We start from the raw sequence: 14,409 nt of genomic DNA, 5'->3' as shown, positions 1-14,409 counted from the left end.
CAGTGACCCCGCTTTACAAGTGTGATGGAGTCTGCAGCCCTCTCTGATCCCGGGGCCTCCCCACTGCAGTGACCCCGCCTTACAAGTGTGATGGAGTCTGCAGCCCTCTCTGATCCCGGGGCCTCCCCACTGCAGTGACCCCGCCTTACAAGTGTGATGGAGTCTGCAGCCCTCTCTGATCCCGGGGCCTCCCCACTGCAGTGACCCCGCCTTACAAGTGTGATGGAGTCTGCAGCCCTCTCTGATCCCGGGGCCTCCCCACTGCAGTGACCCCGCTTTACAAGTGTGATGGAGTCTGCAGCCCTCTCTGATCCCGGGGCCTCCCCACTGCAGTGACCCCGCCTTACAAGTGTGATGGAGTCTGCAGCCCTCTCTGATCCCGGGGCCTCCCCACTGCAGTGACCCCGCCTTACAAGTGTGATGGAGTCTGCAGCACTCTCTGATCCCGGGGCCTCCCCACTGCAGTGACCCCGCCTTACAAGTGTGATGGAGTCTGCAGCACTCTCTGATCCCGGGGCCTCCCCACTGCAGTGACCCCGCCTTACAAGTGTGATGGAGTCTGCAGCACTCTCTGATCCCGGGGCCTCCCCACTGCAGTGACCCCGCTTTACAAGTGTGATGGAGTCTGCAGCACTCTCTCTGATCCCGGGGCCTCCCCACTGCAGTGACCCCGCTTTACAAGTGTGATGGAGTCTGCAGCCCTCTCTGATCCCGGGGCCTCCCCACTGCAGTGACCCCGCCTTACAAGTGTGATGGAGTCTGCAGCACTCTCTGATCCCGGGGCCTCCCCACTGCAGTGACCCCGCTTTACAAGTGTGATGGAGTCTGCAGCACTCTCTGATCCCGGGGCCTCCCCACTGCAGTGACCCCGCCTTACAAGTGTGATGGAGTCTGCAGCACTCTCTGATCCCGGGGCCTCCCCACTGCAGTGACCCCGCTTTACAAGTGTGATGGAGTCTGCAGCCCTCTCTGATCCCGGGGCCTCCCCACTGCAGTGACCCCGCTTTACAAGTGTGATGGAGTCTGCAGCCCTCTCTGATCCCGGGGCCTCCCCACTGCAGTGACCCCGCCTTACAAGTGTGATGGAGTCTGCAGCCCTCTCTGATCCCGGGGCCTCCCCCTTCTGCTTGTTCGACTCAAGGTCGAGTCAGTGCTTCCTTCTCGGACAAGATCCTTCCGGTTCACGTGAGGTCAGAGGGAACACTTCACAATCACTTCACCCTCCCTACCTCACAGCGCTGAGATCCACCACACTATGGGGTGATTTCCGGGTTGGATGATGGCAAAAATATCTTTCGACGTGTTCTCTCAGAAGTCACTCGTTTCCTCAGACTGACGCCAGCTGGGAGCAGTGCTAGGCAGCAGGGTCCGTTGTAGCCAGAACACCGATGACAGAAATATCATCTGGCTGAGAAAATATCACTCCCTTCGATGCAGATTTCCTACTATTATCTCCAAGCACGTGACATTTTTGTAAACTATATTTAGGGCACCACATTTTTGTCAGGTCATATTTCGTCCTCTGTATTCTAATGCCCTACCAGCAGGCACTACTGGTGCCATACCCTTGTGTACCCCTGGCACTGCCCTCACTAGTCCTGGTTTCAAGAGCCATGAAAGCAGCGGGAACAGAAAGCAAACAAGACTCCGAGAGCCATGTTCAGTTTCTGTAACATTCCTGCACTTCCGCTTCCTCTGGCCCTTCAGAGATAAACACTGAGCTCTGGCACGGCATGCATGGGACAAGAGCGCAACCATTGTTCACTCAAGGGCGCCTGTGATACCTCTGGGCAGTGCCTAATTTGTGAAACTATAGGTGCCAGGCTCCTCATCAAGAGGCAGCTTGCACCACCTATTGCCCCCACTGGTGTAGCCAGTGGCAGTAACAACACAACTATTAACCATCACATGCCCACAGGTGTGACAATGCAGACTAATCCAGGCCTGAAAAACTATAAGTGCAAAAAGAACAATTGATGGACAGAATGCAGAACAATGTCATACATTCACCCCAGTACAGGGATCTGGGCCTAAATCCATCGTTTTTTTGCTCACCAGCCATTCCAGTTTGGACCCAGCCATATGCAAATCAGTCTTGACCCTGTCCCCAATGGGAACAGTCCAGTCCAAACTGCCAAGCCAGGTCCTTCCTGGACTGGAAACAAGCATCCTAGGGCTGGTTTCGGGGGTTCACCCCTCATCAGCCAGGATAGCTTGACTCCAGTGGCATGGAGTACACGGGACCCACGTCTGGGCATACCCGTCCCACTCGGATGACAAATGCAAAAAGAGCAATTTATGGACAGAATGGAGAACCCCGAAACCGGCCCTAGGATGCTTGTTTCTGGTCCAGGGAGGAACTGGCTTGGCAGTTCGGGCTGGACTGTTCCCATGAGGCACAGGGTCAAGATTGATTTGCATATGGCCAGGTCTAAACTGGGGTGGCATGGTGAACAAAAGAATGATGGATTTCACCCAGATCTCTTGACTGGGGTAAAGGTTTTGCTTTGTTCTGCATTCCGTCCATCACTTGTGTGTCTTTAGCTTTCTCGCCCTAAGTGCACTGGGTATGCCCAGACGTGGGTCCCGGGCTCACTGTGCCACTGGAATCAAGCTATCCTGGCTGAAGAGGGGTGAAACCCCGAAACCGATCCTAGGATGCTTGTTTCCGGTCCAGGGAGGACCTGGCTTGGCAGTTCGGGCTGGACTGTTCAAATGAGGCACAGGGTCAAGACTGATTTGCATATGGCCAGGTCTAAACTGGGGTGGCATGGTGAACAAAAGAATGATGGATTTCACCCAGATCTCTTGACTGGGGTAAAGGTTTTGCTTTGTTCTGCATTCCGTCCATCACTTGTGTGTCTTTAGCTTTCTCGCCCTAAGTGCACTGGGTATGCCCAGACGTGGGTCCCGGGCTCACTGTGCCACTGGAATCAAGCTATCCTGGCTGAAGAGGGGTGAAACCCCGAAACCGGTCCTAGGATGCTTGTTTCCGGTCCAGGGAGGACCTGGCTTGGCAGTTCGGGCTGGACTGTTCAAATGAGGCACAGGGTCAAGACTGATTTGCATATGGCCAGGTCTAAACTGGGGTGGCATGGTGAGCATAAGAATGATGGATTTAACCCAGATCTCTTGACTGGGGGGTGAATGTTTTTATTTGTTCTGCATTCCGTCCATCAATTGTGTGTCTTTTGCTTTCTCACCCTAAGTGCGCCGGGTATGCCCAGATGTGGGTCTCGGGCTCACTGTGCCACTGGAATCAAGCTATCCTGGCTGAAGAGGGGTGAAACCCCGAAACCGGTCCTAGGATGCTTTTTTCCGGTCCAGGGAGGACCTGGCTTGGCATTTCGGGCTGGACTGTTCAAATGAGGCACAGGGTCAAGACTGATTTGCATATGGCCAGGTCTAAACTGGGGTGGCATGGTGAGCATAAGAATGATGGATTTAACCCAGATCTCTTGACTGGGGGGTGAATGTTTTTATTTGTTCTGCATTCCGTCCATCAATTGTGTGTCTTTTGCTTTCTCGCCCTAAGTGCGCCGGGTATGCCCAGATGTGGGTCCCGGGCTCACTGTGCCACTGGAATCAAGCTATCCTGGCTGAAGAGGGGTGAAACCCCGAAACCGGTCCTAGGATGCTTGTTTCCGGTCCAGGGAGGACCTGGCTTGGCAGTTCGGGCTGGACTGTTCAAATGAGGCACAGGGTCAAGACTGATTTGCATATGGCCAGGTCTAAACTGGGGTGGCATGGTGAGCCTATAAATGATGGATTTAACTCAGATCTCTTGACTGGGGGGTGAATGTTTTTATTTGTTCTGCATTCCGTCCATCAATTGTGTGTCTTTTGCTTTCTCGCCCTAAGTGCGCCGGGTATGCCCAGATGTGGGTCCCGGGCTCACTGTGCCACTGGAATCAAGCTATCCTGGCTGAAGAGGGGTGAAACCCCGAAACCGGTCCTAGGATGCTTGTTTCCGGTCCAGGGAGGACCTGGCTTGGAAGTTCGGGCTGGACTGTTCCCATGAGGCACAGGGTCAAGACTGATTTGCATATGGCCAGCCATACTGGGGTGGTATGGTGAGCAAAATAATGATGGATTTAACCCAGATCTCTTGACTGGGGGTGAATGTTTTGATTTGTTCTGCATTCAGTCCAACAATTGTGTATCTTTTGCTGAAAAACTATGAGCAGCTTGAGCATCATGTATTAGTAATTTTTAATATATATCGAACTAACAAACAACTGCTGTTATTGTCATGTCCAAATTACAAAAACAGCACCGCCATGTGGCAGGCTGTCATAAGTGCTGGTATTGATAAGGAAGTGCTGGTGTTGAGTACTGGAAACCACTGGCTCAAATTAAGCACTGCCCCTTGGTCTCAACAGGTGCATGATATCATTCCTGCTACCCCTAGCATTTTGGTGAATCAAAGCCAAGGAGTGAAACAAGTGGCAGTGTTCACTCGTTAGCACTTGAGTCAGTCGCTCACATCTGAGATATCTTTGGTGTCACCAGGCGGGCAACTAAAGCCAAATTTCGGGGGTGTGGGGGGGTTCTAAGAAGGGGTGAAAACACAACAAAAGACTCATTAACAAGTAAATGGTCTTTTAAAGACCTGTAAAGTACTCGGGTGCTGCTGCAATTAGACGGTCGCCAGCCCGCGAAGCTGTCTGAGCCGGCTGACACACATGACGGGGAGGGGGTGGAGGCTGAAGCCCGGTGAGCCCAATGGGCGTTGCGCGCCTGGTTGTCACCTCTGCTATTCCGTACTTTCGGGTGAATTGATGTCCATGTTCACTCAGGGGCCTGGTTTGTGGAGAATCCATTCCACAATTTTCTGTGTAACCTTTGAGGCCATTGTCTTGTTGTGTCAGAGGTGTGTGAGGGGTGTTCCAGGAGGCTCCCCCAGGCCAGGCTCCCTCAAGTCAAGGACCTTAGGGTTGTTGACCTCTCAGGGTTCAGGTGCACACAGTTCCCTTTTGAGGCTTTTTCCGCAGCCTCTCTATGTTTATGGAAAGAGCTCCTCCCTGAAACACATCCCTTGAGTAACTGAGCTTGGTTCATCCAGTCTTAATAATGTACTTATTCAAATGTCCCTTTACATCTTCAGTGTGTTGTTTTTAGGATTACCCGTGGGTTTATTACCTTTCACAAGGACGTTTTATTATTTTAGTGTATGTGTTTCTTTCATGCTGCATACTATCGATTCTAAGTATTTCAATACGTATTTTGATAGTGTGTACTGCCCTGCCCATTGACGTATTTAGGGTGTCATTCCGCAATCTGAAATGGAAATAAAAAAAATGGAACTCTGTATTTTAACCAAAAAAATCACTTTTCACGCTACACTGTGCACCTAACGTGCACACATATGGAGCAGGCACAAGTGGCACCGAAATTGTGTATAAGACGTGCCAATCTGTTCAGGTTTCATAGACTGTATATGGGCACGGTTGCATCTACATGAACATATTTGCAGTACAGGGAAAAGTACAGCAATATCTAATATAATTTTACAATTTTCCCAATCTTATTAATGTGCACTGTATGCAAGGTGAGTGGTACCCACACTTAGATTTAGTAAAAGAGACGTTTTCAACTGAATTAAACACAATGCACTTAAACCTATATTACTGCATGATAAATGTTTGCATGCGTGAGTGAAATGCCTAAAGAATAGTTAACTAAGCACGCCTGATTGTATACATTACAGTACGGGCATCTCATTTGTACGCCTAAGCCTCTGTGAATCTTCCGCAGCAAGCCTCCATCTGCATTGGGTTGCATAATAGGACATACAGGCCTTAACTACATTTAACGGGCTTTCCTACCTGCTGAATGATACGCTGTGGAGTGGGGCGTGAGGTCTGTGCTGCAGAATTGACTGAGATGACTGGAGAAGGGCATCTTTGCACGGAAACGTTAGTTAAGTCTTTACTAAACCACTTATTTTGGGAACCTTTGGTAAATACAAGGCTGGCGAGCGGTGTGCTTGGTTCCACCCTGGAAGGGCTTTCTCTCACTTCTAGACTCCTTGGAAAGTGTAATGTGAGTCTGCCAGGGATGCTCCGGTTGTAAGCAGTGGCCGTGACTGCGGACAGGGATCAGGTGAAGCGCGAGCGCCTGCTTCGGTGACACTTCTGTATCTTCTTCCAGCTCTTGTTGCGACAGCAGAGGTGGGCGTGAAGACTGACCACAGTCGCTGGGCATCAGCCGAGGAAGGAAGGACCGGGCATGGAGCTCCAGGTCGCGCGGTCAGCGGCTGCCAGGTGCTCGTCGGTCTGAGGCTGCCTCTGGCCTGGGACATTGCGAAGAGATGGCCATCCTGACTGGGGTCTTCTGGGCAGCGCTGCTGGTGAATCCCCTTCTAAACACAGGTATGGAGGGCTGGCTTTAGGGGACACAACAAGGATGAGGGAGGACATGAGGTGCGGAAGGAAAGTTATGGATGCAAGTTAAATGCAGTGAGAAAACAGTGCAAGAGATACCGACTAGAAAGCAAGTAGAGCCGAGAGTCATCCAGCGCAGATGGAAGCAGACTGACTGCATGGCTCTGAGGGCAGTTATGTATCGTTACTATCTCTGTCGGTGATGGAGTGTGGATGGTATGCCTGCACCCACCTGTGCATGATGATCCCAAAGGCTTTGGCTGCCTTGCGATACTACCGAACCCACAAGAGCCCCGCTCGGGTGTAAGGATGGGTAGATCTGAGGGGACAGCGCCTCAAGTGAGCTGGTAGGCAGTGTATGTCAGTGCAGGCCCTAACCAGATACTGAGAGTTTGATGCATCCCTGAATCCAGGTAGGAATACAAAATGCAACAGAGTAATTCGAAGATTACGTTTCATGGTCCGTTCTGCTGCCAGCCCGATGATGGGAAGACTTGGAAGCTTAGAACTCAGGAGAGGCGGTGTGTGTGCATGTCACTCCTCTCACCTGCCTCTCACCCTTGATCTCCTGGCGCGAGGTGTGGATTTCTCAGGGGAATTGCCTTCCTGCACCCACTGCTGCATCCGCTGATTTCTGAGCCAGTGCGTCACGCATTAGTGTCTGAGATAAGTGCAAGTGTGAGCCTGACTTGGATGCAGGTCCTAAAAAGAAAGCAGAATCTGAACTAATTCCACGTCAAAGCCTATCCTGCCGCTTGTATATCAGAATATCGTATATAGAATTATTGTCTGCCGTAAATATTGAGCCCTAAATATATGTTACAAAAATAATAGCCCATGTTATGTTATTGGATTCTGTTATGGAATTGCATTTTGTGAATCCCGTTAATACCAAATTGCACATGCTGATGCTCAGACTGAATGCATGTATAACATACACCTCTCCTAAGCCGCAGTAAACCGTCTCTTTAAAGTCAAGTGATCACCTATAAGCCAACGGTAGCTAGGGAGAGCATGCCATAAAGTCAGTGCTGCATAGGGAAATGCTCTTTGGCACCATTTCTTTCTGATGATTCTTAATGGTACAAGACCACAGTAGTGGCTGACCGAAGATAGCATCTGGGAACATATATTGTAAGTTCCTGGACTCCTAGGCTTTTTCTTTAGAACCAAGGCAGTTACCTATCCCAGCCAATGGTGTGTATTTCAGCTCCTGGGGTCTGCTTAGAAGGCCTGGGCATTTACGGAGTTTGCAGAGTTTTTCGCACTCAGCGCAGGGCTCGCAGAGTTCAGAAAAACTCAGCTCTGCATCGCTGAGCGGAGTTTTTTGCCGCTCGCCAACGGCAAGGTGACAAGCGTGGAAAATCCAACGCTAGACTGCTTCCCAGCGAGATTTCTCCACGCTGGCAGTCGCTGATGGTCACTACCACTCGCGTTGAGAAACCTTCCGTTCGCGTTGAAGAAGCTGCTGCTCGAGTGGAACCTCTACTCGAGTGTCAGAAAGAAGCAGCGCACTGTTGCGCTGCATGTGTTGCCGTTTGTGCTGATTTTACAGCAAGGGACAAACACCCAGTGCTAAAAATCAGTGCAAACGACACGATGTAACACGCTCCACCACTCGCAGAACTCCGTGTAGCTTGGCAACGTTTTTTGTCCCTTCGCGGAGTTCCTGATTAGTAGTATCAGTGGGCACAGAGTCTTAATACCAGCATAACTAGGGTCCAAAATAAGACAAAAAGTCTGGAATATTCATGCGGAAAAGGTAAATTAATTACACACTCACTTCGTGTGTGGCACTCTAAGAATCCTGGTGCAGAAATAATACAATGCTGAGGATGATGAGCCATCCACAATTCTACACATGCCTCCTAAGACAGGAAAATGCGTTGCTGCCTGGCTGAAGGTGGAATCACTTTTAGACCTTCAGTCACTGTGAGGGCAAACCTTTTAAATATATTGTTTGCCATTTTTTTATATGCTAGGCATCCTGCCTTGTGGGCTTACCGGGTACATTTGAACGTTGATCAATGAATATAAAAGTAGTTTCTTGTAAACGGTGAAAGCACTATTACTTGCAATGCATTACTGCAGTGCCTTTAAGCAGCAACCCAGCCACCAGGCGGTGATCATGGCAGTCATATTTTTTTGTCGCTATGAGCTGGGGTAAATATACACTGTAAATACACACTGCAGGGTACATATGAAATGTCATTCCCATGCCGTTGGTGTATTTTCTGCTCCTTTAAATATTGAAAGAAAGTAAGTTAATCTTTATTGCTTGATTGTTGAAACCGTTGCAATACAGTTCACAATAAAATGCATTAAAATGCATAAAACGTGCACATGGTGCCATCATCATCTTCACTAAAAAGCATAAACCCTCTTGACCAAGCCTTTGAAAACAGATTTAAGAAAGGAGGCTGTCTTCCTGCCCAGTCTCTTAAAGTGAATTGATCCCACGGCTTTGTGTGGCAAGTAGCTTGGACGCAGGGATATCAGCCGCGGTCAGTGCAGGTAACAGCGGTGTGGCGGTGGGGCCGGGTAAGCGGGGATTTGGAGGGACGATGCTGAGGGAAAATTAATTATTAATTTAATTTTCCCTCGTCATCATCCCTCCAAATCCCCCCTTACCCGGCCCCACCGCCCCACCTCTCTTACCTGCATGGACCGCTGCTGAGGGATATATAAATGAAATATGTCTGTGAGGTGAAGCCGATTTGCTGAGCATGCCCGCCTTTCCCCAGTGGGCCATAGATTTACGCTACTAGCGATTGTTATAGTCTATGTAAGCATAAAGGTGCGAGTGCAGCAAATAGGGTGCAATTCCCAAGATTGAATTGATCAGCTTCTCACATCCTATCAGGATTTGAACCATATTTTGACAATGTGGCAATTCAACTATTGTGTTGGTTCCTTACAGGTGACAGCGCCGATGTGAACCAAAACCGATTCCAAAAGATTACTTCACGCTGGAAATCAAAACTGGAGCAGTTTTACACTGGTTCTGTCTTGCCTAATATTAAACAGCACACAGAGAATCAGCAGACTGTGCAGAGCCTGCTCCAGAAAGTGGCACTTGGATTGGAATCCATGAGGATCATGAATGAAAAGAAGTCATCCTTACCTACTGTTCAGAAAAGCAAAGTAAACCAGAATAGACTGTCAGAATTTCTACAGAACATTTCCATCCTCTTACAGAACCAGGAGTCCCGGGAGCATTTAGGGGACTCTTGGGAAAACATTCTGCAGCCCTTTTTCCCAGTGCCTGTAGAGAAACCAAGGCCTACCCCTGCACTGCGGCTTAAGGACTTCCTGGTGTCATTGAGAGGGAGCAGGAACTGGGACAGCCTGCTCAGTTTTGTACAAGGTCTCCTCAGACTGTTCAGCAAGGATCAAACTGCTGTCACTTTCTTGAGGGATAACTGGGAGATACTCAATGGCTTGATGGACACACTTTTCCAAGCTTTAATCAGTGGCACACTTGGCCAAGCCAGCGACACCATCCAGGGGGTCTTGTGCTCTCTGATGGGTCGCAGTCATTGCGGGTTCAGTACAGAATGGCTTCAGCAACTACTGGAGCTCTTTGAAGGGACAAACTGGAAGCCAGTGGTCCATGTGCAGTCGGGGAGCTCAACTGTGGACCAAGGACGGCTGAGGCCTTTCAATTTGCTACCAAGAGTCGTTCGGGAAAAACGCTCAAACGTGACCCAGTATCCCTCAGCACAAAACCATGAGATGCAGAATCTTCTTCAAATCATCTACCGCTCCAACGAGAGAGGAAAGAGAGTTCAGGCGGTGGGATCAGCTATGGGGTCAGATGACACACTCTGGGAAGGCCTGGAGGAGCTCCGACAAAACCTTTTGAGGCGAGTTGGCAGGTCCGTTTATGGAAACGTAAATAAGAAGGTCTCCCGCATGACAGGCTCTCTGGTGAACAGGGTCTCATCTGTTATTGGCGTCCCCAAGTCAGACCAGGAGGGGAAGTGCTCTGCAGGTAAGATCTTACTACTGCACGACATGACTACAAAGAATTATTGGCTGCAGTACTTAATTTGTAAAACAATGAGTGCCAGGGCTCTAACTTTTGCTTAGCCATCGCTACTGAATGTCAGCTGATGAATACCAAGACCTCGTAATCTCAGTTCCATCTCCTCCCTCCTTAACACACCATCAGACAATCTCTGCCTCTTTATCACACTCTTGCAGGTTCCTGCTTTTTTCTTTGTCACAATTTTCCATCTTTCTCTTCCTCATTCTTTCCCCCTTGTATGTTTTCCCTCTCTTTCTCTGGGTCAAAGGATGATGAAAAGAAATAAGTGATGGTCCCCAAAAATGAGTGCTGCTGGGCCACACCTGCAACCACCTGCTGAAATTAAGCACTCATTGCATGTAGTCTTCTTGTCAGATAAACCATTCATCCAAAATCGTGCTGTTTGTGCAAACACCAACATGTCCAAGTTCACAAATGCTATTTCTGTGTACATGATGCGCATGTAACCCGGTTCAACTGTCTACCCTTCAATCGTAAAGGCATGCAGGAGAGTACATACTCCTATAAGCTGCATACCCACCCAGATTGTCACAAGTTTGATGCCAGGTGCACTGTTCCTCCCCACACTCAAAATCTGCTGATGTTCAGCATGCCATTTACTCCTTCTACACATGCTTTACGGCAACATTCAAGTGCCAGACGTGAACCACAGTGAAGTTCTGCTGATGATACTCATTTTTCTCTGTTGCTTACTTACACATACCTATTCATTAACTCTGTACTGCTCATTCATTAACACACTCTGACGTTATGTTATTTACTCTCATCACCCCTCTCTTTCTTTCTCATTCACTCATCCAGTCATCCAGTCACTCCTCATTCTCTATCTCACTCATTTTTTTAATTCACATATAATAGTTTCTCACAGTCTTCCTCATTACCTTTTCGTCAGTCTTCCTCTCACAGTCCTTAATTGGTGAAAGATATTCCATCTCACAGACATTGATAGACTAGCCAAGAAAAAATAAACCCAATATGGCCGTCCACTTCCCATCATACCATAAGAGGAATTCCTAGCAACATTACTACCTGTTTTTTTAATGCTGTGTTCACACTATGTGTAGCCTCAGCCAGCAGAGGTAAGGTAATTTTGTTTTGATAATATACTTTTCATTTTCTCCCAATGTTAGGCCTGTTCTAGTGGTCTTCTTCACAGGTATTGATCATTCCGACTGCTGAGCTGTCGGTTCCAAGTATGCTTTGTTGTGGACTTACTGTGTGGTCTTCTTAACGTAGAGAGCCCTGCTGTATTTTGCAGTTGTGTAGGGGTCGTTTTACTTTATTGCGGCTCACTCTTTGAATGGGCATTTTTAATTCACCCTAATTCTGCTTTGCAGGCCTCTCGTCTTCTCGCGAGTTACAGGACGTCGTTCCCATCGAAACGGGAAGGAAGCAGGAAGCAGTGTTCATGAAGGAACATGCTTCACCATGGAAGGGGAATGTGTTAGAGACGCTCCACCATCTGCTTCCTTCCAAATGGCTGCTGGCCCTTCCCAGATGTGGCATAGCATGACATGGCACTGAAGGCCAGGAAGGCTACTCTACCTCCTAAAGTCCAGACTTGAGATGGATGATTCTGTTGCTGATCCTGATGATGATGAGAGGAGGCATTTTGTCGAGGGAACAAATCTGACTGAAGAATTAGAGCACTTCAGGGAGAATCTGGGGTTTTAAGAACCTCTGCCCCATCCAAAGGAAGATGTTCTGTTGCAATATCACCAATGGGAACCTGGGTCTCTTTCTTAATGGAGCAATTTGAAAAATTATTTTCCATGAATTGAAGGATCTTGAAAAGCTATCTTTTCCTCGTTCCTAACCAAAAGCTACCTGTGTGAATATTTCTTTGTCAAAGTGGATAATTTAATGGCTGGTTTGGCAACGCAGGGCACTGTAATATCTGAAGATGACCTCCCTATTAGCTGCATCATCCGTGGCAACCATAGCAGCTTGTCGCCACATCTGGATGAGATCCTTAAAAGCTAACACTGCGCAAAAAGCAGTACTGATGAAACTCCCTTTTACAGGTTTCAAGATGTCCAGGCAAAAATTGGAAAAGATCTGTGGAAAACTAGAAACTTATGGTTCCTTCTAGATCTTTTGGCAGAGGTTGTGGATTTGGATATGAAAGAGTTTTTGAAGGGCAATCCACATCAAAGGGTAATCCGACCCCTCCTACCAGGTGTCATGACAAATCTGACAATTCCCGGTTCCAATTGCCTCTCAGAGCCCCAAACCCCCATCCTCCAGTTAAGGCTTGATTATATACAGGACTTTCCAGTCGAGGGCAGACTCCTGCATTTCAAAGATATGTGGCAGGCAACCAATTCAGATGCCTAGGCACTGGAGGTAGTCTCTGTGGGATATCAGGTTCTTTTTCTTTCTCAACCATTGCAGCATTTTCATCAGACACCTTCCTCGATGTCCTATATGTCAACAAGTGCTGCATCTAGGATTTCAACCTCTTTTGTCTAAAAAAGCTATTGCACCTGGTTCCTACGCAATAAAGATTTCTGGGGTTCTGTTCAATACTCTTCCTGGTCCATAAACAATGAGAACAATTTCAGCCAGTCCTCAACCTGAAAGGACTCAACATATACATTCCTCATCAGACTTTCAAAATAGTTTCTCTCCAGACCATTTTTTGCTTAATCAATCAAGGAGACTTCCTGTGTTCTATGGCCTTGAGGATGCAAACATTCACGTTCCCACCCGATCCGTACCCAATGGTTTCTCTGGTTTTCAGTTGCTGGTGACCACTACCAGTTCAGGGTTTTACCCTCTGGACTCTCAACAGTTCTCAAGATCTTCATAAAAACCTCTGGCTCCTTTGGTTGGTATACTCCATATTGAAGTCATTCAGCCCTTCCCATATTTAGATGATTTGTTAATTTCATCTTCCTCGCTTCCAAAGGTAGAGGTTCATATCAAAGAGTCTGCAATGCTTTTCAGGAACATAGATTTTTCCTGACTATGAAAAAAAGAAATGTTTGGCCTAACTCAAACCCTGAAATTTATAGGAGCTTTATTCCAGACAGTTTTGGGCCAGGTTGTGCTCATACAAGAATCTAGACATTTTTCATCACTTCTGGATAGGTCGCACACTTCAGCACTCACCTGGCTCAGGAGTCAAGGGAACATGGCCTCAACGTTAAGCCGCCTCCCTTGGATTCGACTGTACCTTTATCCCCATCTTCTTCAGTTTTGGAAATTTGCATCAGGGGAATACAAGACTCTAATTCTAGTGAAAGAGGAGATCAGACATCAGCTCCTTTTGTAACTGAATCCTCTCAATATGGATAAGGGGTACAGCCTGAATTTCATGCCATTGCTAGCTCCTTACAGCACTTTAAAGTAAAACATAACCAAACGCAAAATTCCAGAACTAGAATGTCAATGTAGCCTATATATCTCTCTATATAGCAGCCATCTTCCTCTTTTATTTGCTGCTCCTTGACTGATAAGTATTGTGTGTGGATGTTATATGAAATAGGCCACAGCCACTGACTGTCATATTTAGTTTTAAGAGTATGGGTTTTTATGTATGGTGTTTTAAAGATGTTTAATGGTATATAGATGTTTTGATGTTTAAAAGTTTATATATGTTGCTTGTTTTACATATAGTAAGTTTGTAGAGTGTAAAGAACCCAATTTATGGGTTTGAATGTTGGATTAGGCAAACGTTAGAGCGGTATAAGGGATTTGTCTTTAAAAAAAGAAAAAAGGAAATGCCTCGGGGGAAGCTTTTTCTGCTCGAGCGGGGTAATGCCAACATTGCGAGGCATTCCTTGCACTCGCACTGTGAGTACACGTGCCCAAGGCAAGCGAAAAAAGGGCCTCGTCCAGATTAAGATGACGGAACCTCAGAGAGCGTAGTTGTTCTTCAGAGGTTTCCGTAGGGGTTGCTTGTGACATCATCGTGCATGTGTGTGTGATGGCGTAACGTTGGTGGCCATATTGAAGAAAGGTCATCAA

General features: G+C 47.8%; 1 protein-coding gene across 1 annotated transcript in view; it reads left to right on the top strand.

Moving 5' to 3' along the window:
- The first annotated feature begins 9,485 nt into the window (after positions 1 to 9,485).
- STRC (stereocilin) overlaps positions 9,486 to 14,409 on the top strand; it is a 378,265-nt gene continuing 373,341 nt past the window's right edge. Inside the window, exon 1 of the mRNA XM_085646154.1 lies at positions 9,486 to 10,380. Coding sequence (XP_085502280.1) covers positions 9,486 to 10,380 — 895 coding nt within the window. The remainder of the gene's footprint in view (positions 10,381 to 14,409) is intronic.

Source organism: Triturus cristatus, chromosome 3_1, assembly GCF_964204655.1.
Source record: "Triturus cristatus chromosome 3_1, aTriCri1.1, whole genome shotgun sequence".
Lineage (NCBI taxonomy): Eukaryota > Metazoa > Chordata > Amphibia > Caudata > Salamandridae > Triturus > Triturus cristatus.
This window is presented reverse-complemented; position numbering and strand designations above follow the sequence as displayed.